Genomic DNA, 21,570 nt, shown 5'->3' with positions numbered 1-21,570 from the left:
TAAACAATTATATGTGTTACGTTCCACTGATATTCTAAATATGGAGCCGTTTTAACAGATCATTTTCCAGAGTTCAGTAAGGGAATGCTGATGGAAGATTTTAAGAATAAAAGGATTATTCTGAAGACATTAATTACGTGAAGCAGCAATTATGTCTTCATTACAATCTTTTATTATTTTGTCAATACAGCTCTGAGTAACAGCATCTGTAAGTTCAGTCTTCTTCACTGCACTCACAGTTATTTCACCAGTGATGCACTGGAACAATTTCAGTTAACATTTATTTATATTTTATAGCAACAAAGCAAGAGTGACACACAGTGCAACTTTGTACCTGAACACTTAGTTACTTAGAATACTAAGGAGGTCTGGAATTTCAGTAAATACTTACCATATTAATATTTTTCACATTTCAGAAAAAACCCACCAGCATTCACTCAAAGCTATAAAAGCCCACTGAAGTGATAGCCTTAGGCATATTCAGACTGTTAAGACACATATTTTTTATCACTTTTCTAAAAATCTATGTTTTTTATAAACTTTACAGAAATTTCAATTACTTTTGTACATGAATGACGCTTTTACCAAAATTACCTAATATTAAGTCTTAAAATTTAAGTCTTAAGTCTTCTTAGTGTGTGAAATTAAGGTTCATCTTTCCTATTCCTTGACCTAGGTTCCTTTATATTCCATCAATCAATAAGTAGTTTTGAATTTTATCTCCCATCCCTCCATAGTTTTTACTTTTTTTAATTTATCAACAATAAACAACTGCATCCCATTTCTTCAAAAAATAACACCACCAATCCCAGTTCTGGTAGAGAACTGACTTTATTTAATACAAAATCTGATATTTTCCCACTAAATGGCAAAAGTATGCTCAGTAACCTGGTCAAAGGCACCTGGTCTTTCTCCTCAGGCACCAAGAGCTACCCACTTAAGCAAGACATAAATTAATGTCACTTGCATTACATTTTTTTTTTCTGCCCTTAAGTACTATTCCCACAGAGAAAAGACATATAAAAATATTCTGGAGTTGAGGTTATATCCTCTTACAGGGTTAGACAGTTTTCATTTCATATTGGCTTTCAGGGCATACAGGTCACTCTTTCGATTCTTTCTTCCACCACGCTAAATCCTAACTATGAAACCCATTAGCTAATCTCTATATTTCTAAGAGGATTTTCCTAACACGGGCTTTGCCTTAAGCGCAGGAGAGAAGCCTACAGTGATTTTCCATTAGGTGATACCCCGGACTTTTCCCCCAGGCTATTCCACTCATACCCGACGATCCATGCGCAAGGATAACTGGGGGAGCGGACAGGGCCATTTATCGGTAAATTACCGGTTTTAGGGATTGCGCGGCATCCACGGTACCGCTGCCACACAGCTGCAACTTCAGCAGGGACCTGCGGAGCTCTATGGCCGCTTCCAGCCGGCGGGAGGGCGGTCCCGCCCCACACGGCCCCGGTGCCCCGGACCGGGCACCGCCGACCTCCGGCCCCCGCCCAGCCCTGCGGCAGCGCGGCGCCCCGGCCGCCGGGAGGACTCCCGGGGCGGCCGTCGTCGCCGCACCAACACGCCTTGGGCTGTGAGACCAGACAGACACGCGGCCCGCCGTGCTCCCACCCCCCGCCACACCGAACCCTCCACCGCCGCCCAAGCGGGCCCTTCCTCTCTTACCGGAGCAGCCGGGAGGATGTGCGGCGCACGGATGCCGGAGCTCAGCCGGGCCGCGATCAGCCCCGCGTCTCGCCCTTGCCTGCGGGGACAGAGGCGCTGCAGCGGGGCTGCCGTGGCGGAGCTGGGCGCGCCCAGGCCGCGGCAGCTCCGCCGGTGCCGCCCCGCACACGCGCGGACGGGCGGGCGCGGCTGCCGCGACGCCGCCGCGGGACGCGCCCCGCATAAAGATGGCGGCGCCGGGCGCCTCAGCCGCTCCTGTGAGCGCTGCCCCGCACAAAGATGGCGGCTCCGGGAGCCCTAGCCGCTCCTGTGAGCGCTGCCCCGCACAAAGATGGCGGCTCCGGGAGCCCTAGCCGCTCCTGTGAGCGCTGCCCCGCACAAAGATGGCGGCGCCAGGAGCGCACCCCGCCCCACCCGGCCGCCCGCAGCGGGAGTCGCCCGGAGCAAAGATGGCCGGCGCGGAGTCCTGACGCCACGGATCTCCCTCACGTGTAGCGGCTCCTCTCGACCCACACCGGCCGCTTCTCCCTGTGCCGGAAGCTGATCCCGCCGGTCTCCGGGCAGCGCCGGGGCGGGAGCGGAGGGAGCTGCCCGCGGCCCCGGTGCTCGGCGGGCAGGTAACTGAGTGCGGCAGCTGTAGCGGCCCGGCCCGGGGAGAGGCGCGCCCGTTTTGACCCCGGCGGCTGCGGGGAGGGGGCTAAGGGACGCGGGGCACCCGGTTCTGTCCGCTGCCCGCCCGCGATGCCGGGGCTGCCCGGGCTGGGGAGGGCTCGGTGGAGGTGGCTGCTGCCCCGCGGCCTCCATCGCCTCCCGCCGTGCCGCGGTTGCGGTCCAGGAGTGGCGGTTCGGAGGCTTCGCCTTGTGTTCAGCATCAGGGAGTGAGAGAGGTGCGCCTGCATCGGGGGGATTACGTCAGGCTATAGTGCTTGTTTCTCGTGGTGTGTTTGCAAAATAAACGAGGCGCTGAATGAGATAAACTTTTTTTGGCTGCTCTCAAGTCTTTTAGCTCTTTCAGCTGGCAGATATGTTCTTCCATCAGTCGTGGTTTCAGAGGCAGGGTTGTAGCCGTGCGTGATTTAGAGGCTATAGTACGGGAACGGCCGGCTAATCAAAGCAGAGCGAGCCCTCCTTAGTCCTGGTTGTACATCTGCACACAGCAGTTGGACGAGCGGGGCCTAAGCTGAACCAGCAAATTTGCTGTCTCCACATTAAATCTTGCCTAGAAACATCAGTCAAACAAGTCATGTACCTGTGATAGAAGAGATTCGAGCTTGTAGGAGAAAATGGTCCTGGGCTTCTGTTGCATAACTTACTGTGTATCCTTCATTTGACAGAGTATTCCAGAGACCTGGAATCTGTGATTGTTTTCAAGATACTTTCGCTTAATGAGGTATGGGAGAGAAGGAGCCATGTCAGAAGAAGCTGTTACTGAGACACGATTTTCTCTCAAGACAGTAGCTTTACGGGTGTTTCATCTTCCCCTTTCGTGGTATTATTCTCTTAACCAGGTAATAAATACATTATCTAAATATTGTTACTTTTGTTATACATTTAGAAGTGTTGTACGTGCTCTCTGTTGTATGTGTGAATTAAATTTGTACAGAATACCTTGGGGGTTTTGGTTTGTTTATAACAGTGAACTAAAATAAGTGTGTCTTTTTCTGTTAATAAATGCTTAGTACATCATCATACACCTGCTTTACCTGCAGTGTCTGTATATCTCCATTTTGTAACAGTGCAGTGATTCTCAAAATATCAAAATTCTCAAATTATCTTTTTTTTTGTCTTTTTTTTTGTATTTACAAGCTAAACATAACTGTCATTAAATTTGGAATAATGGTATTGAGTTTTGCTTTTAAAACCAGGTCTTTAATATGACTGTATTTTATTTTTATTGAATTAGACACTTATAAGCAAAAGCTATGTAATATTTCACAATTCTCTGTAAGTACTTTTCTTTTACTGCATATAAAACCATGATGAGATATTCTCAGTCTTAGCTGCATATGCTCATTTCCACACTTTTTCTATATATTAAATATTTCAAAACTCTCACTGCAAGATCACTGTTTTCTTTTTCATGTTGCAGCATACTCATGTCCTTTTAAATACTACATGCAACTCCCTTATGTGCAACTATTAACTTTCCTCTTTTTAGAGGTTTTCATTTCACTGTTAATCAATTTATGATCATGTTTGTAGGCAAACACAAATTTTAAAAAATCCATTTGCAGTTCTTTGAAATGTTTGTTTTAACATTTAATTCTGTGATCTTAGAGGTTTTAATCTCAGGTGTTTGGTTGTTAGCTCTTTTCTGTGAAATACAGTAGTCTTTTGTAAGTTTTGTGTTTCAGGCATTTCCTTTTCCTCACAGAGTGAGTGCAGTGGTAGCTGTAGACCTCAGTCAAGGCATGGTACCAGGAAGGGCAGGATTCTCAACAAAAAGGTGCTTGACTTGTTGACTGTAAACTCAGTGCAGAGAGAAGCTTTCAATGTTTCTTCAGATTGCACAGTGGTGATAGTATTTACCAACTGCACAGCCACCAGGAGTGCCAGAGTGCAGTGGTGCTCTCTGTGCTCTTTCTGGTATGAGGAATCATGTTACACAAACACTATAAGAGTCCAAGGACTGTGGATCTGGTTTTCTCCCAGCAGTCTGTTCCTCAAGCAGCATAAGTTTCCAAAAGATTTTGTGAATGTGAACTGTGATTTCCAGTTAGATGGCACTTTTCTTCTTTGAGTATCTTATTACTTTGTATGTTATATATGTTTGTAAATTTTGTTAATGGCTTTTGATACAAGTTGTGTATGTGATTCTTCTTTACTAATTTAAACACCTATAGACCTATGACTGATCTAGATCCAAAATAAAATGCAGATTTTTTTTTCAAAACTGTTAATTTAGAGAAATTTATTTAAATACATGTTCTACTCAAAATGAAACACCACATGAATGTTGGCATTGGCATCTTCCACTCTTTCACAGTGCAAGAAGTAGTGTAGTTGCCAAAGGCAAGTTCCTTCTCAGTATTTTTTTGCTGTTAGAGATTTAATTGAAGCTCTGCATTGTCCTGGCATTAAGAGGAAATTAAAAAACCCCAAATCTTTGTTTGAAATTCATTTGCTTAGATCCTCATAGTCTGTCGATTTGCAATAAACTTTATAGTTCTTGGTGCTGCAGTCTGTCTCTCAGTATATATAAGCAATTAAATCACACTTTTATTTTCAGATAAAGCTTTCCCCGGGGTTAAAGAAACTTTTCACAGTAACAGCAGTGAGTGCAATATCTGTGATTTTTCTGGCCCATCACTTTAAAAGGAGACGTGGAAAGAAAAACAAGAAAGTGCCACCATGGGAGCCAACTCATCTCGTATTAGAGTGTACCAAAGCAGCTGCTTCAGAAAAAGGTAAGTCATGGAACCCCCAAGTTGGGTTTTGTTGGTTTTTTTTTTGTTTTCTTGGAGAGGAAAAAACATTGTGTGAGGGAATGGGTGTGTGTAACTATGATAGTAAACCAACTATTTTCCTTTGATCATGGAATAGTTTGGGTTGGAAGGGACCTTTAAAGTTCATCTAGTCTAGCCCCTGCATTGAGCAGGGATATCTTCAGCTAGACCAGGTTGATCGTAGGCCCGCCCAACCTGGTCGTGAATGTTTCCAGGGATGGGGCATCCATGACTTCTCTGGGCAATCCATTCCAGTATTTTAGCACCCTCGTCGTAAACACTTTCTTCCTTGTTAGCTAATGAAATCAGCCCTCTTTTAGTTTTAATACCATAACCTCTTATCCTATTGCAGCAGACCCTGCTGAAAAGTCTGTTCCCATCTTTCTCATAGCCCCCTTCAAGTACTGAAAGGCTGCAGGAAGGTCTCCCTGGAGCCTTCTCCAGGCTGAATAAGCCCAACTTTTAACCTTTCCTCACAGGGGAGGTGCTCCATCCATCTAATCATCTCTGTGGGATGGAACACCTGAGTGGGTTTGAATTGCTAGACTTCAAATTTTGAATTTGTCAAATTAAAAACAAAATCACAGTATCTTACAAAGAAGCTGGGTTTATTGTCAAAGGTGAAGTGTTAATCATAAACCAGGATTAAAACTCTTTATCAATAGTGTATTAACAATGGGTTTTGCCATTCTTGTGTTTGTATCTCAATACAGAGAAATTCAGATCAGATTTTTTATAGAATAGATGAATAATTAAGCTAAAATGTATAGTTATTGTTACAGATAGTGAATTCTAATGTGTAGTTTCTCAAGTAGAACTGTAAATAAAAAAATAATTGTTGTTTGCTTCTAAACTGGATTTTATTGAAAAGAGTAAATGCAATTCTTGATAAAATTGAAAAAGAAACAATATTTCGAGTTTGCAAAAGCTTTAAAATAAATGTATCTCTTAGGTTCTAGTTGTTCCAGTAGCCGACAAAACTTGACTCTTTCTCTGAGCTCTGCCAAGGAAAAAGGATCTCAGTCCTGTATCTATGCAAATGGAGGACTTTTCAGTAAATATTCTGGTTCAGTTCAAAGCCTGACCTCGGTAAGTAAAAATGTTTTAAGGCTCTTGAATGTCTGTTAACTTGTATTGAGTATGCATCTAAAAGCTTTACTGAGCTGAAGGAAGTTTCCTGAATAAACTGCGCAGGCAGCTAGAGATGCTGAGAAACCACTGTCCTTACCACAGAGTAAAACCAGTTTCTAGGCAGATGGCTTGGATGTCATGTACTCTGGCAGGAATGTGGTTTTAAGGATACTCTCTATAACAACACTTTGTTTTTTAAGGTTCAGAGTGCCACCTCTTGTCACAGTTGTGCTTGTGCCAATTCTAATTCCTGGGATAAAGCAGATGAAGATGACATTAAGCTTGTCAATATTCCAGTGACTACACCTGAAAATTTATATTTGATGGGTAAGTCATAATAAGAATATTCAGCTTCTGCCTATAATGAATGTAAATAGTCTCTTGGATTTATGCTAGTGACACAAAATATTATTGTGTTCTTCCTCAGTATTCTGTTGGCATGTGTCTGAGAACATTTGCATAAAATAATGAAATCATATTTCATCTAAAGTTAGTTTTCCAGAATACTTTTTCATCTACTATTTGCAGTAGTAATCCTTAAAATCAAGCCCTAACACATAGAGAAAATGATCACGTTTCTTTACACAAAAGGAAGGTAAATATGTACTGGGAATATACTGGTTTAGGCTGGGAAGTGATGTTGTTTCAACTTACATCTCTGTGATAATTATGCTTATTTTTGCTGCCTATTTTCCCGTGTCTCTCAAATGTGAGTGTAGCTGAAGCTGTTCCTGCTCTGCCCTAGGTATGGAGCTGTTTGAAGAAGCACTGAGGCGCTGGGAACAGGCCCTAACTTTTCGTAACAGACAAGTTGAAGATGAAGCAATCTGTGGTTCCATTAAACTGGGAGCAGGAGATGCAATTGCAGAAGAAAGTGTAGAAGTGAGTACATCTAGTCTGTAATCTACTGATGCTGCCGTGACAATTTGTTCTGTGTTATTACCTGAATCTTTTCAAATTGAATTACCAAACTTGACAATTGATTCAATTTCCAGTTTAGTGGTATTGTATTTAAAGATCTGAATTCACTCCTTCTGACTTTTTTGGTTGGTTATTTGGAGGAGGGCATGGGAAGGGAGCCAACATTATTTATCTTTTGGCAATTGCTGGTGCATCAGTGCTTGCTTCTGGACAGTATTATCGAGCTATCAAGCAGACAACTTCCCTGCATGTAATCTCTTGAGTCCTCTCTTCCTTTCATGATTATGTGAAAGGGTATCTGCTTGCCAAGGATAAATGTCTCAGGGAAAAATTATCAATTTGTGCATATTGACAAACAATGTGCTTAAACTTAATTTATTCTCCTCCTTTCTTATGAACTAAGCGCTAAAAATGTTTTGAAATAAATATGTGTTACTTTCATTATTTCTAGTGCAGCAAACATCACAGATAATTTAAAAATATTTCTAAATTTAGATTTTATTTTTTATTACTCTAAATAAAATGTGTGTATTCTGAACAGTGTATGTATTGTGGATGTTGAAGTTTTCATCTGACAGTGTCCCTGTGTGGTTTGTAGGAAATTAATGTGGCACATTTGTGAAGGCTTAATATCCTTGGATTTTACAAAGGAATCTTACAGGCTGAATAGAAAATCTTCTAATGTCTGTCTTCTTGCAGGATATCATTAGTGCTGAATTCATTCATAAGCTTGAATCTCTTCTTCAAAGAGCTTATCGTCTTCAGGAAGAGTTTGAAGCCACCCTTGGGGTCTCTGATCCTGCTGCTCTAGCTAATGATATTGGTGAGTACTGCTACTTTACATCTTTTTTGCTTGTAATGATGGCTCTTGCGGGGAGGACTGAAATATCCATTGAGCAAAATTATATTTATCAGTAAATCAACAGAAAAAAAAAATCTCATTCTTTACATTATTATGTTGTGTTTGATGAAGTGCTTCTATTTTAGATAACAATGGATTGAAAGGAAATTGTTTTCTTTGTAACTTGTCAGTATTTAAACATCTTTACAGCAAGAGTATATGACCCTTCTTAAAGCATGGGTGTTCAGAGGTTCTGTGCATCTTCTGAACTATGAAACTTTTTATGCTTTGTCATAATATTTTTACTAAATAGGAAAATTAAACTAGAAAGACTTATCTGAAGCAGATAGCCATTAGCAAAGGTCTTTGGTGACTGAAATTTATCACAGTTCTGAGTGATTAAGCTGTTACAACAGCAAATATAATGAGTAGTTGCTGCCTGACATGCTGATTAAGTACAGATAGTTGGATTACTTTTATTGAAAGAATTGGATCTTAAAGATGGATGCTGTTGTACCCTTTCGTAATTCAAGATGAAGCATCTGTTCCCAATTAACTGTAGCGTTTAAAGGCAGAGCACGTTCTGGGACCAGTCTGGCAGGAGCCGTGTGTGGGCTCAGGCTTGCCCAGCACGAGGTGGCAGTGCTGTGCTGTCCTCGCTTGGCCCTTCTCATCCTGAATCGACTGAACACAGCCTTGGCCAAGGGGGGAATTAGATTTGGGTCAGAGCTGGCTTTCTGACTCATCTGCATACACCTGTAAGTGTAACCCTTAAAGCGAAAAAGCATTTGAACGTTTCATTTTGATATCTGAAACCATCAGTCAAGTTGTATTGTATACCCATTATAATTAGAAGTTTATTTGTGATTTCTGTCTTCAGGCCAAATTAATAATTTGGTGCTCAAAGGACTTCATGTGAATTCTTATTGTGTTTAGTTATTGTTTTGCTTGGTTACCCTGGGAGTTTTTACAATTAATATTTCATTTTTCACATGTGATAACTAAATTCTTGTTTACCAAGAATGTTCTGAGAATTTGATTCCTTTCAAATGTTCTTCATAGAAATAATTTGTGATCTCTTGAGTTACTTTATTATTTAAATTTTATTTATGCTGGCCCTGATGAGTGAGGAAAAAAGTAATGAACTGGTTTAATGAATCCTGTTTTCCATGTTCAGGATTTGGAAATTTTCATCATTATCTTGCTTAAATTTTTGACTTGAATAGCAAGTATATTAAAGGATGATTGACTTTTTCAGAATGTTTTAATAAAAAATCAGAAGGCCATCATCTCCTTTGAAGCGCTTGTGATACTTGGAAGGTTTTTGTTCAATATTTGATACATTAACAACAGGACTGGAAGGGTTCAAAAGTCACAAGAGTAAGCAAGTCCAAGAAAATTATGAAATCCCAGTGGTCAAAAGAGATAAAGATAGTACAGCCTTCTTGCACTACTAAGAAGAGTAACACTCTACTGCAAAATACAAACAACAATTCTGAACAGAAACAGAAATGAAGGGTCCTATGCTATGTAGGAATAAATATAATTTGTGGCAAAAGATGTAGCTGAGATGCTTTCATGGATGATTTATACCTAAAACTTTTTAAAGAAATTAGATAAAGAAAGCATCCTAATCTACCATTTACTATTCGCTAATCTTGGAAAATGAGAATGGAGTTTGTTTGTTTTTTAAGATTTTGACATAAATGGGCAATTTCCCAATCATTTGGAATAATCTCCAGCATGTCATGCCTGTGAAACAGAGTTGCTAATTTGCAGTTCTGTTACCACAGACAAAATAATACAGTATTTAATTAGTGCCAGTTGATACAGTTTCATAGGAGGTAAGATTTCCTGGACTGTAGGTTTCTGAGAGATCTGCAGTTTGGTGAATTGGTATAGCATAAATTAGGTGATAATATTTAGCTCACTGACGTGAACATTTATTTATATTTCTGCCCTCTGTTAAAAGGGAAAGATTTACCTTTTAGGGAAGATATTTTGTCAAATGCTGTACTTTTATCAACTATATAATTGATTATAAAATAATCTGTAGAGCTGGAAGTTGATAAAAATATATAATTTAGAGCATTTAAAGCATTGAATTAACAAAAAGCAAAGGTTAGCAATAAAGATCTGAATTATCTCTTTAAATAGTAACAAACTATATTCAATCCTGGCAGGTATGGATTGTACATAAAAGTGAGAGATTTTAAAAGAAAAATCATGAATAAATACTTTAGGAAAGCTACACATCATAATCAGTGTAAGCTCTTGGCACATTGGTGCAGAAAAAAAGCCACTTTTCTAATCTTTGGCTATGTGCAAAGGACAGCACCAGCATAGAGGCAGAGATGCAGTCTTGGGTTGGTGTGGTTTTAGAATACTGTGTCCAGTTCTGTTGGTCATATTTCAGAAGACTGGAGATTCTAGGCAGCTCAAAACAAGCCATAAAAATTTTCCATGTTTTGGAAAAACAAGCTAATCTGTGGTTCACATTGAGCATGTCAGCTCCTTGTTGAAGAAAATACTGAGAGGTGACTGACTTGTTCTGAATAGCTGCTTACACATGGAAAAGGTATGTGGTGCTGGGGGATTTGTAGACCTTGTTGTCAGAGTCATAACTAGATCAAATTTCTAGTTGTTCAAGTGAAATAAGTGAAGTTCTGAAGTAAGCTACCCTCAATACACTTCAGAGGCAAGATTATTTTTTGCAGTGCTATTTTGAGAGATGTTTTCATTCTTTGAGGAAGATACAATCCTGGGGTTAAATGGTCAGTGTGGTCTTTCTGGCATTTAAGTATTTCCTCTTAATACTATTTTTGCTTTTTCTGTGGGCCTTGGAATGAGTAAGAAAAAGCCTTGTCCTTAATTATTTGTAATTGCCCCATCCATGGAAGTGCTCAAGGTCAGCCTGGACAGGGCTTTGAACCACTTGATCTGGTGGTGGCAGGGTTTGGAACTAGATAGTCTTTAATGTCCCTTCTGACCCAAACCATGCTATGATGACACTTGGAGCTCGTTAAAAATGCTTATAACCAGCTCTCATGCTTCAGGATTTCAACTGTTCACCCACAACAGTAATCAGAAAATGTTTAGCTCTGGTTTTTTTCTCTGATACATAGGAAATATAGATATGGTTTGTTGATTTTTCTTCTGTTTTCTCTACCTGAAGTGCTTGTGATCAGCCACAGCTGGAATTGAGGCTCTGACAGTTGAACAGATGCTATCAAGTGCTACAAAAATGCCTGACAGGCACTTCTTATTCTTCTTTATAAGAATGTAAGTTGTTTATAATTTGGTTTATAAGGAACTCCAGATTTGTTCAGAAGGAAACTTACAAAGGTAAAAATTTTTAGTAATTTCTCAATTTCAGCTTTCTCTGTAAATTCTTCTATCAAACTTCTGGAGCTCCTGAAACTTCTTCCCCCTTATTTATTGTTCACAGATGCTGCTCCTTCCCAAAACCTTTAAATGTTACTCTTCCCAGATCAACATTTCCCTCTACCAAATCAAATTTAGATCTTAGAGCTGCCATTGATCAATCATTCCACAGACTTGCTTTTCACTTTTTGATCCCACTTAATATTTTAAGTTGGTTGTGCATGATAAACAGTTTGCCAAGCAGCAGCCTTCTGGAGGAGGCTGTGGTAACGTGGTCACATGGGAGAGTCAGGAATGAGTTACCTGTGGGTCTGTTGGAATACAAGAGATTATCACTGCAGCCACTGTCTTCCCTCGTGTGCTGTGTCTGAAGTGCCTCTCTTCTGCCTGCTAGGACAGCTACTTCTGATATTTCTCAATATTCAGCTTTCAACAGTGCAGAAGACAGAGGAATAAATAAATATATTTTCTCCCTGTGAGTAGAATACTATTAAAAGTAAAAATAATAAAGTAATTGCAAATAATAATTTTCAACTCGGTAAGCTGTTGTTGAGTTATGAATGATTAATACGACCCTGGAAAAGACTTGCATTTTAAATAGATGAAATAATGGAATGCCACTGTGTTCATTGTTGCTGCATTCTCCACTGGACTTTCAGTATTGTCATATAAATCAGTAAGCTGAAATAGGATTTCTGTAGAAAAAGTACTTCTGGACATGAAAATAGAAGAAATACATAAGACTATGCTGTGGTTGTTTTTATGCTGTGCCTCTTGGTACTGTGAAGCAGCATGGGAAGCCTACAAACTGGCTTTCCTGGGGCAGGGGTAAGGCTGAACACCATCAGAGAGAAGGCAGTTGTCACAAAACTGTGAAACAGAGTATTCATCCTGTCATTTCTGAGTGATGAATGTAAAGGTGTGCAGAGGGTTAAAAGCTTCCAGTACTTTCAGTAGTCTGCCCTTGAAAAAGTTCTCTTTATTTTTTTTCCTATTTAGCTCTTTTCTAGCAGACTGAAATGTTAGTCGAGTTAACTTGAGAGGAATGCAAAGAGTTGGGACAGAAACAATAGCTTTACTTACAAACAGAATTGCAGGTCAGAGGGGAAAATTCTCAAATTGTAGGGTTCCTTGTCAGTGCTAAATTCCTAATACTTCAAACTATTATTTTAATTTCTACTGTAAAAAGGAATGCTGGCATTCAAACTGATGGTGACTTGTGTACACTGGCCCTTAAACTTTTTGACAATATTAAAATGTTTTAATGTTAATACATTTTGATTTTTAAAATATTTACTTTTTATTGTGTAAAGTTGTACAGTTTAAAACAAATTAAGTGTTTGAGCTACCGCAGTAAAATCTCTCACACAGATCTGTGCTGTTGGATGATTTTGTTGAAAGGTTTGTCTGTTTCTTTTTTTAATTTTCTTCTCACACTCAAAGATATGTCTGGCATTTTGGAGAGAATAAGCACAGCCTTTAACCTAGTGACAAAACTGTTTGGAGAACTGATTTACATATTAGAAACCCTTCCTTCAGCAGCTCTTAAAACAAAAAATTTTGCATAATCAGTGAAGCTGTTGAAACCTCGTTATTATATAATTTATTAACACAGGCTTCTGTAATGTCTTCCTATCCATGGATTAATATCTACAGCCTGTATTTTTTTCCTGCCTCTGAAATGTTATTGGAAAAATTTTAGTTTGAGTGTATTTTATTGCCTATGTACAACAAATGTTTCTAGTTATAATTTCTAGTCTCCAATGAGGAGCAGTTTGTAATACTTCACTTAGGTGAGCTCTGTAGTACATACTATAAAATAACTTAGAGTCGTGTAACTTTTTATGTTAGCTTGAAAACTTCTGCTTGCTTTGCTCCTTCAAGATAAACTTACATTAAATAATTTCTTAATTTCTTGGAGAAGGCCTAAACACTTTTCTAGTGGCTCAAACAGGATTGAAATCAAAACAAAAGAAAACAACAGCTTTTTCTCTAAGTGTGAAAATGTATTCATTTCAACAAATGGGGTGAAAGGAAAGAAAACAATATTTCTGAGTCTGAGGAAAAGCCCAGAGAAGTTATTCCAATAATATTTTTAAAAAAATAATGCATATTTTGAACATAATTTTTAGGTATTGCAGTTCGTTGAAGTTCAGTAGCTGCTAAAACATGAGGTCTCTCATATTGCAACTTATTGCTGCAACTCCTTGTTTCAGACACCCAAGAGAAACTCAAAGAGCAGATGTTTTACTTGGATTGTGTGTCTTCCCTAATCAATAATATTTAAATCTTCCCTTAAAAGGCGTTTTGTCCAATATTAATAACACTTCTTTTCTAAACTGCTGTCCATAAAATTCCTTATCAGAAGGCACCTAAGTACAATGCTTGAATAGAGTAAGATTGATAGTTAGAAGTTCAATCTAATACTGAAGCAAAAATATTTTTGCAAATGTTTTGTCTATGAAAAGATTATCATGCTTGGCTTTCTCAGTGATACTCTTAGTTTTGGCAATACTCTACTAAAAATGCAAAGTAGCTTTGCACAAACATGCAGTGAAGTTAGTGCTGCTGAAAAATACTGGTATTCATAATATGTATCATCTTGTTGCTATGATGACATGGACTGTATTTTTCAGTCAATCCTAGAAACTGAAATCTTTTCAACAGTGGCTCAAGAATATCTAACTGTTCACTGACCCAGCACTGGAGAAGTCAAGGTTGCTTACTGTGGTCACTTAGCTTGGTGGTTTTTTCAAAAGCACTTCCAATAAGATGAGAAAGAGTCTGTTTCTGTTTTTTGAGGACTCTTGTTACTGTTTGCCCAACAGCTTTGCCCTTAGGTCCAACAGTGCAAGCTATTTATACACCTCATCACTTTCCCTTAAATGGCATTCCCAAGCCCTGTCTTCTTTCTGTCCACACCAAAACTCCTGTCTGAGCCCTTGTCTCTCTCACTTCTTGACTCCTGCCATGTTTTTTCTTGCCTTGTCCATTTAAATCTTTCTTGTCTGACATGAACTTAACTGTTGTTTATAAAAATCACCTTTGCTCATTTTTCTGACCAGATTATTACTCTCCCTTAAGAAGTCTCTCCCCCTTGGGAGAGATTTCTAATGAAATAGAAGCTGGTCCTCCTTTTAACTCTAAGAACTGCTTATAGTGGAGCCACAGTCCACCAACATGATTTTATTTCCCAGACTTTGTTCAGTTAGCTGTTCCTGTGCATCCCTGCTCAGGCCTCCTAACATAAAATGCATCTCAACTAATTCTGCTCATTCTTTATAATATGTGGGCAGCTACAATTGTCTCTTTCTCAATTTTTAAAAAACTATTTTTAAAGTACATATTTACCTTCTTTTTGAGCTAAGAAAAGTAATAATTTTCCCCATGTGTCAGGGCTTGAATTAGTAACTGCTTGCCTGCATTTTGAAAAGGTATATATAAGTGGAAGAAGGCCTCCAAATGCAGGAAGTTGGTTTTTATTTCTCCTCTCTCAACTTTTTGTGATACATTCTTAACAAGTTACAGTTTGCAAATTCTTTTTCTTACTAGAAAGAAAAAGGTGTACATGCTCTTAATTTCTATTGGTTTGTATATAGTGTGAGTATAAATGTTCTAGAGGTAGGAAAAATCAGATAGATGTCAATGAGTGAGGGTGGGATAAATGTTTATTTTTCTGGCTGGAGTAGTGGCAGTGTGAAATTATAAAAACTGATGATTAAGAACATGTTTTAGTCCATAGGGCCAATTCCTCTTTCAGAATTTCTCTGAAAAGAATCTCTTCTTGCTTTGCAGTCTACTTTTAAGAGAGGTTTATCTGAAACATTCTTGGGAAAAATGAAGAAAGGTGAGCCAGAATAGGAGGGGGGAGATAAAGGCAGTGATAGTTCAGAATTTTAAAATACTTCCAAAGTAATAACCTCTTGGCTTAGTAGCTTAGTTTTGGAAGTGCAGATACAATACTTTGAGCTTTCCAATTGCTTTGGAGTGCAATATCAAAATGGAGTATTGACAGAATCATAAAATCAGCAAATACCAATCTCTGCACTATAGTTTTATTAATTCAGTATTTAGAACTAAAATAGATACACTTCTGTCTGCAATTTATTTTCAAGGCCTTAAAATGAAATTAAAACATTGTGTGCATGTACACATACCCAAAGCTAAGAACTTTTCTTAATGAACGTGTCTACTATGTTTAAATCTTGCTGCCCTTTAAAGAGAAGACTCTGACCCATCAAGCTGGCATAAAGGGTTGTGGTATATTCACACAGCACAGTCTTCAAGAATTGCTGTTAACAGGACTTGTTATCTAGCACTAGCCATGCCCCATCACTGCAGCTCTGCACATTTATTTGCCAAGCATTTTGTTTGGGGTATAGTCTTTTAATTTTTTACCCTATAACTGGAGGGCTTAAGTAGCTTGTGTAAGCATTTCATTCCTAATGGCCTTTTAGTATCTTACAATTTTCTTAAACTTCTGTTTCAGCTTGCAGTGTTTCAAAGTTGGAACTATATGTGGGAGTAAATTTATTTTTGTGGAAAGTTATAGCAAAAGTGAACAATAACAATGGAGGGAGTAAAATTTATTATTTATGGGTCATTTTTTTCTCTCATGCATGTATTTGTGCAGTTAATTGCTAAAACTTAGAAAAAATAAGTGGGTTGGAGATGTGTTTAATTTCCCTTTTGATGGCTCAGGCTAAAGGTTTTTTTTAAAAATAAATTACTGTCTCTCATTCTCTGTGAGATATCTGGACTGTGCACATGTCCCACCTTACCTAATAATCCAGTTTGTAGCAAAGTGCTGTGGTGTAACTGATTCAAGAGCACATGTCGATCACACCAGGCTTCATTCTCTCTCCTGCTATTTAAAGCTGCCCCTGTTCTACATGGAGAAATGCTGCGAGTATTTAAAGGTAAATGTATGCATATTTCCACATGGCTTGGCACTGATTAGCAGCTGCTCAAACAGATGTAGTTGAAGTTGCCATCTAGTCAATATATTAGTTATCTGTGGTAAACCAGAGTAGGGTAAAATAAAGCAAGGCTGGAATAATAAAGAATGTACATAACTTAGGTGATTGACAATGGTCAGGTTGCTCTAATCATTACTTTCATTATAATTCAAGTATTAACATGTTACTAATGCATTTAGCAACCTTATAGTGTTAATAATTTGGATTTTTTTAGTTTAAAATTGATAATTGGTCTTATTTGGTAAACTAAAGGTTCAGAACTTTCCATAGGGTACAACTTTATAAGGATTCTTATCTCATTCTTTCCCATTGTTGGGGACAAGTGGAATGCAAGTGGGCCCCAGTCAGTGGGGCACTTAAGATATTCTTTAAGTCTTATTGCTTAAAGTTAAGCATATGTCTTAGCAATTTAAGTTCTCAAACCATATCTGTGTGCAGCTGGGTTTGCAGAACCCAGTCATATTCCTGAGCAGTGTCACTGGAGTCTGCAGCATTCTGTAAAATCGTTCTGCCCTGAAATTGAAGGGAAGACTGAGATTATTAGGCTGTGCTTACAGAGTTTGTCTGTGTCAGACATGCTCCATTCTGAATACAGAGTCCAAGTGTGAGCCCAAAACATACTTGTATGTCTGCATCTTTTGATGTTTATTTCACTGAGAATCATCAGTTGTATAGCTGGTTCTCTGTTTGTCTGATAATTTGGGCATGAGAAGGTATCAGATTTTTCTGATGCTGTCTTCATACATATACATGGAATTATAAACTGCTAAACAGGATATGTTTCTTTAAATGGAAGAATGAATGAATGTGTGGGTTCCTTTTGTCAGGCTGTCTTTCTTGCTTTGAAATGTCAACGTCCCTATGGCATGATGTACTGGCTAAAGGAGAACCTTCCCAGAAATCTTAGTTTGACAAGATGATCTTGGATGGTCCCATACTCTTATGCTGTGGCCAGGATAGTTTTTATGCCAGAATACTGAAATGTTTGCTCTTTTGGGTTTCATGTAGCATGTTAAGAAACTGATTTGAATAAAAGGTAATTTGAAGAAAGAATTAGAAACACAACAATTTTCAGGAGATGAGCAACAGTTGCTGGTTATTATTGTCCCTTTTCATCACTGCGTGTGACAATATCTGCTCTTTGAAGGAATGCATGGTGGGAAAGCCAAGAAGGGGGCAATGTATTGCCTTGGAAAGAAGGAAGGGATACTCTTAGTAATGCACTGGTATAAACATCCTGCTTTTAAGTACCCACTGAGTCACATGTGTGGAAGAGCTAAGACCAAAGGGAGAAATTCACTTACTTTTGAGAGCCCTCTCTCAGTCTGGTGAGAAGACTTTACCTAACCTGCTTATTGAGGCCTGTGGTGTAGGAAAGGTACTGAAGGTACTAATTTCTAGATCTGGAAGCCTGAAAATTAACCTTGTATTTCCTTCTTCTCTAAATATGACATTGCATCTTGAATCTGTTCTCCATCCCCATGAGTTAATATGCTGTCATGCTGAATGTGGTTGAACAGACGATTCCATTGTCACTAGAAAGTGTCTGTGCAAAAATAGCAGTAGGTTGCACTTGGTTTTGAGGTGTGAAGAACTGAGAAAAGGCAGTGACGTTTAAATCTGGTGACTAATGTGTCTGGCAGGCTCCACAGGGGTGTGCTGTAAAGCCTGGGGCTTCAAAGTTCTCTTTCAAAGTTGAAATAAGCGGCACAGAAATTCGAACTGGTCTTTGCTGTGGACAGCAGAGATTGTGATGCTTTCTGAACTACAGAATGGAGTAGCCCTGTGAAGAGGAGTGACAACTTTGTGCTGCACATCCATCCAAATTCGGACTCTGTCCGAATTAGACAACTGAGCAAACTTTGTTTGGTTGTCTAATTCTTCTATCTCAAGTCAGATACAAGCACAGAAACTGTTACCTAAACTATTAAACTTGAAAACAGAAGAGTGCTCAGAAAACTTTTTCTGTAAAGGATAGGGATTTAAACTTTAAAATCAGGGAAAATTTAGGTTCAAGTTAAAGAAGTTGTGAAAAACTTTAACGCTGTATAAGTGTAGACCTGTATAATGTGCAGTTATGAATCAATGTTTACATTTTCAATGAAATGAAAGGCTGTGTGATAGGGAGAGACCTCCTAGTGATATGTAGTTTACAAAAGATACACATCTCAAATCTGATTCAGGATCATGTCTGTAAAGCAGAGAGTCAGAAGTAAAACAGAGAGGTGAACATATGCAAACATCTATTTTGTATTTACTAAGCTGATTTCTCAGCACAAAGGATGTGTTAGTTCAGAGTATAAAATATATATAAGATGCTGCCTTGCTTTTTTAAAATTCAGATTTCAGCAATATAGCATGGCATGTGTTTACCTCTTCCTTGAGATCATAGAGTTTCTCATGCTGAGGTCTTTCTATTTTTAAATGTTGGTTTTACAATAAATCCTGCTATGATGATTCAGACACAGCTTTCACAGGTCATATTCTCTATAATAAAATTATATTTTTAGCCTTTGGTAATTTCTTTGCTTAAAAAAAACTGCAACTATCAGAAAATATTCCAACTCTGTTATCAAATTTATGGAAGAATTCTTTAGCAGATTTTAATCTTGAAAGAATAATTTAATTTATCACCATTCCAGAATATCAAATTTATACAGTATTTCCTAATAGTCTTCTCTAATTTGATGTATCAGAGTGCATGGATTACAGGAAATAAATTTACATTAACTTACATTCCTGTCTCAAGTGCACTTGATTTTTACGTGGAGAGACTAAAATTATTACTCGTGTTATTTTGTGCTGTTTATTTACCTTTGCAAGATGAGAGCAATAGGATATCAGAGCAGTAGCCATGTTGTTTTGTTTTATACACCATTAAATGTGGTATTCTCCAGATAATGTAACTTTATGGACAAAGTCAGCATCTTGAATGTCTGAAAATAGCCAAATTATTATCAACATCACAGAAAGTGTTATTATTTCTTTCCAAAGTATTTGGAAAATCTCTTGAAGATTATGAGAATATTTTAGGCAAATTGCATCTTTTTCTAGATGACAAATATTGCAAATCAGTACATCCCAATCTTCAGGTAGATTTTATTGCTTATGTGTGTAAACTGAATAGACTGTACTGTTAAATTTTTTATGAGCATTCTCTGCTTATGAAGAATATATTTCTGTCATCTATACACATGCTTTTAATTCAGCTTTTAATCAGCTGTACTACTTTTGTCTTAAGAATAACATCAAAGTAATACAGAACACTGTGACTGAAGAACATCTTGGGTTTTGCATAATGCTAATTAGATGAGAATCCAGTGTCTTGGAAACTTGACCTTTTTTACCTGTCAGAGTGTGTTTTAAGTAGAAGGCTTTTATGTGAACCCTGAAAATTATAATTCTGCTTGGAAACAATTATAAAAGCTCTGTTGAGTCAACTTTTTCCAAGGAAGTAAGATTTGGCTTTCTGTTCACATATAAGCAGAAGATTGCTCCCTGCATGAAAACTACTGAGGTTTCTGTTAAGGATGTAATTTGAAGGTTCAGCAGTAAGCTCAGCCACAGTTTACCTTGACAAAGGCCTGTGAGTACTAAGAGGAAGGTGAAATTGCAATCACTGATTATCTGATGCTCTCCTGTGCTCCTTTTCCCCCAGTTCTTCTTCCCCACTAGACAGCTTTGGTTGCTCAGTTCCTGGTCTCACAGTGGTGAGCAGAAGCTCTGAGTTAGAAGAGGGCCCTGCTGGAGGTGTGAGCACCCACTGAGAGCCAGGCTGGGGCTATCTTCTGTGGGTTTGGTGGGTGTGGGAAGACTGTTGCTTTGTTTTCTAAAGAAACCTGTCACTTCAGCTTGCGTCAGAGCAGTCACAACAAAGAACCATGAGACATGTTGAACTCGTGATACATGCTGATGTACTGGTAGAGTACAAGATTTGGGTAGATATTTTTAAAATACCCTGACCTGAAATACATTTTCATGCTGAAGTCAGTAAAAGCTTTGGTTTTATGCAGGTTTAGATGAGGTGCCTCCAGCTACCCCAGGTATTTGTTTTACTGGAGAATGTAAACACATAATGCAACAGTAGATCTCCAGTGGTCTGTGTGGCTACCCTGCTCCGTTCTTGGCTTGCTTTTTAACCTGTGCCTGTACAACCCAGTCATCAAAAGGGGCCACCTGAAGGCTGGGATTGTTTTCTTTTTATAAATACAAAACAATGTAAACTTCACTGCTTTCTGGGTGCATCCTATAAGACTTCATTTAATACTTTAGCAGCTGCTTGGTAGAAGTGATGATCAGCAGTCTCAATTATGACTGTTCATAAATGTAAATAAAGCTGCTTTTGGATGTTTCAGCAAGGGGTGGAAAACCACTGTGCCACTTGTGACTAGCTAGAAGACTGTGGCACACTCTCATGGAACTGAACTGTGTTGATTCATGCTGCTGTTGCTGTCTGAACTGGATTATTGTAATTCCTTTCACTGGGCAGGAAGCCACACATCGAAGGGGTCTGAGCGCACAACGTGGGCTGGCAAAACACTGGGCCCCTGCTGCTCTGAGGGTACCATGACTTTTCATAAGTGGATTCCTTTGCAAGGTTTTTTCTTCTTCAGAGTCTATAAAGTTTCTCCTTTTTCATCCTGCTTTCCTGCTTGTGATGTATTAACTGCACTGATTTTCCACTGAAGGGGGAGGGCTGGGCAGAATAGGGAGCCATGGCTTTAATGGTGGTACTTGGAACTAAAATCTGTAACTCCCAGTGTGTTCTTTACTAGTGGGTAAGTGCTTTCCTTTTTTAAATGTGTCAGCTAAGTGCCAAACTCACTTGTGAACTCCTGCCATGTTTCATTCAGGGTTGGCAGGAAGATAACATGGAAATGGTTTTCAGAGTTTTAAAACATTATGTGAAGGTGAATACTTCCCAGCAGAATACTAAAAAGTTAATTTCTGTGCAGTTATAAAGGTCAGATTTTGCTCTGAGAGTTTAGCTTTGTGCTCTGCCTTACCATGAAAACCTAACAGAACAAAAATAATTATTCTAGATTAGTACTTTGTAAATAGATATGAAAATAGCTTGGTTCTGGTTTGTGTGGGTTTTTTAAATCTTGTTTAGTTTTAAATAGAGTTGTTTTCAAAACCTGATAAAGCTAGGAGTAACTTCACAAGCTTTAGCAGTCCTCCATAT

General features: G+C 38.6%; 2 protein-coding genes across 9 annotated transcripts in view; one reads left to right on the top strand and one right to left on the bottom strand.

The window, feature by feature from the left end:
- USP33 (ubiquitin specific peptidase 33) overlaps positions 1–1,852 on the bottom strand; it is a 38,292-nt gene extending 36,440 nt beyond the window's left edge. For all 6 annotated transcript variants that reach the window (XM_014250781.2, XM_014250784.2, XM_088060131.1 and 3 more), the window contains exon 1: positions 1,684–1,852. The gene's annotated coding sequence lies outside the window, so the exon portion shown is untranslated. The remainder of the gene's footprint in view (positions 1–1,683) is intronic.
- Positions 1,853–2,141: 289 nt separating this feature from the next.
- MIGA1 (mitoguardin 1) overlaps positions 2,142–21,570 on the top strand; it is a 34,987-nt gene continuing 15,558 nt past the window's right edge. For 2 of the 3 annotated variants that reach the window (XM_088060617.1, XM_005521044.3), the window contains exons 1-7: positions 2,142–2,300; positions 3,018–3,191; positions 4,913–5,090; positions 6,082–6,218; positions 6,461–6,587; positions 7,006–7,142; positions 7,881–8,004. In XM_088060617.1, coding sequence (XP_087916743.1) covers positions 3,069–3,191; positions 4,913–5,090; positions 6,082–6,218; positions 6,461–6,587; positions 7,006–7,142; positions 7,881–8,004 — 826 coding nt within the window. In that variant the 5' untranslated portion in view covers positions 2,142–2,300; positions 3,018–3,068. Of the gene's footprint in view, positions 2,301–2,399; positions 2,571–3,017; positions 3,192–4,912; positions 5,091–6,081; positions 6,219–6,460; positions 6,588–7,005; positions 7,143–7,880; positions 8,005–21,570 lie in introns of those variants that run through there. The other variant, XM_088060616.1, reaches the window with a different exon arrangement.

This window comes from Pseudopodoces humilis, chromosome 10 (genome assembly GCF_049639895.1).
Source record: "Pseudopodoces humilis isolate 2021_Gansu_Grassland_sample_001 chromosome 10, ASM4963989v1, whole genome shotgun sequence".
In the NCBI taxonomy this organism is placed as follows: Eukaryota; Metazoa; Chordata; class Aves; order Passeriformes; family Paridae; genus Pseudopodoces; species Pseudopodoces humilis.
Note: the sequence above shows the minus strand (reverse complement) of the source record. Positions and strands in the feature narration are given on the sequence as shown.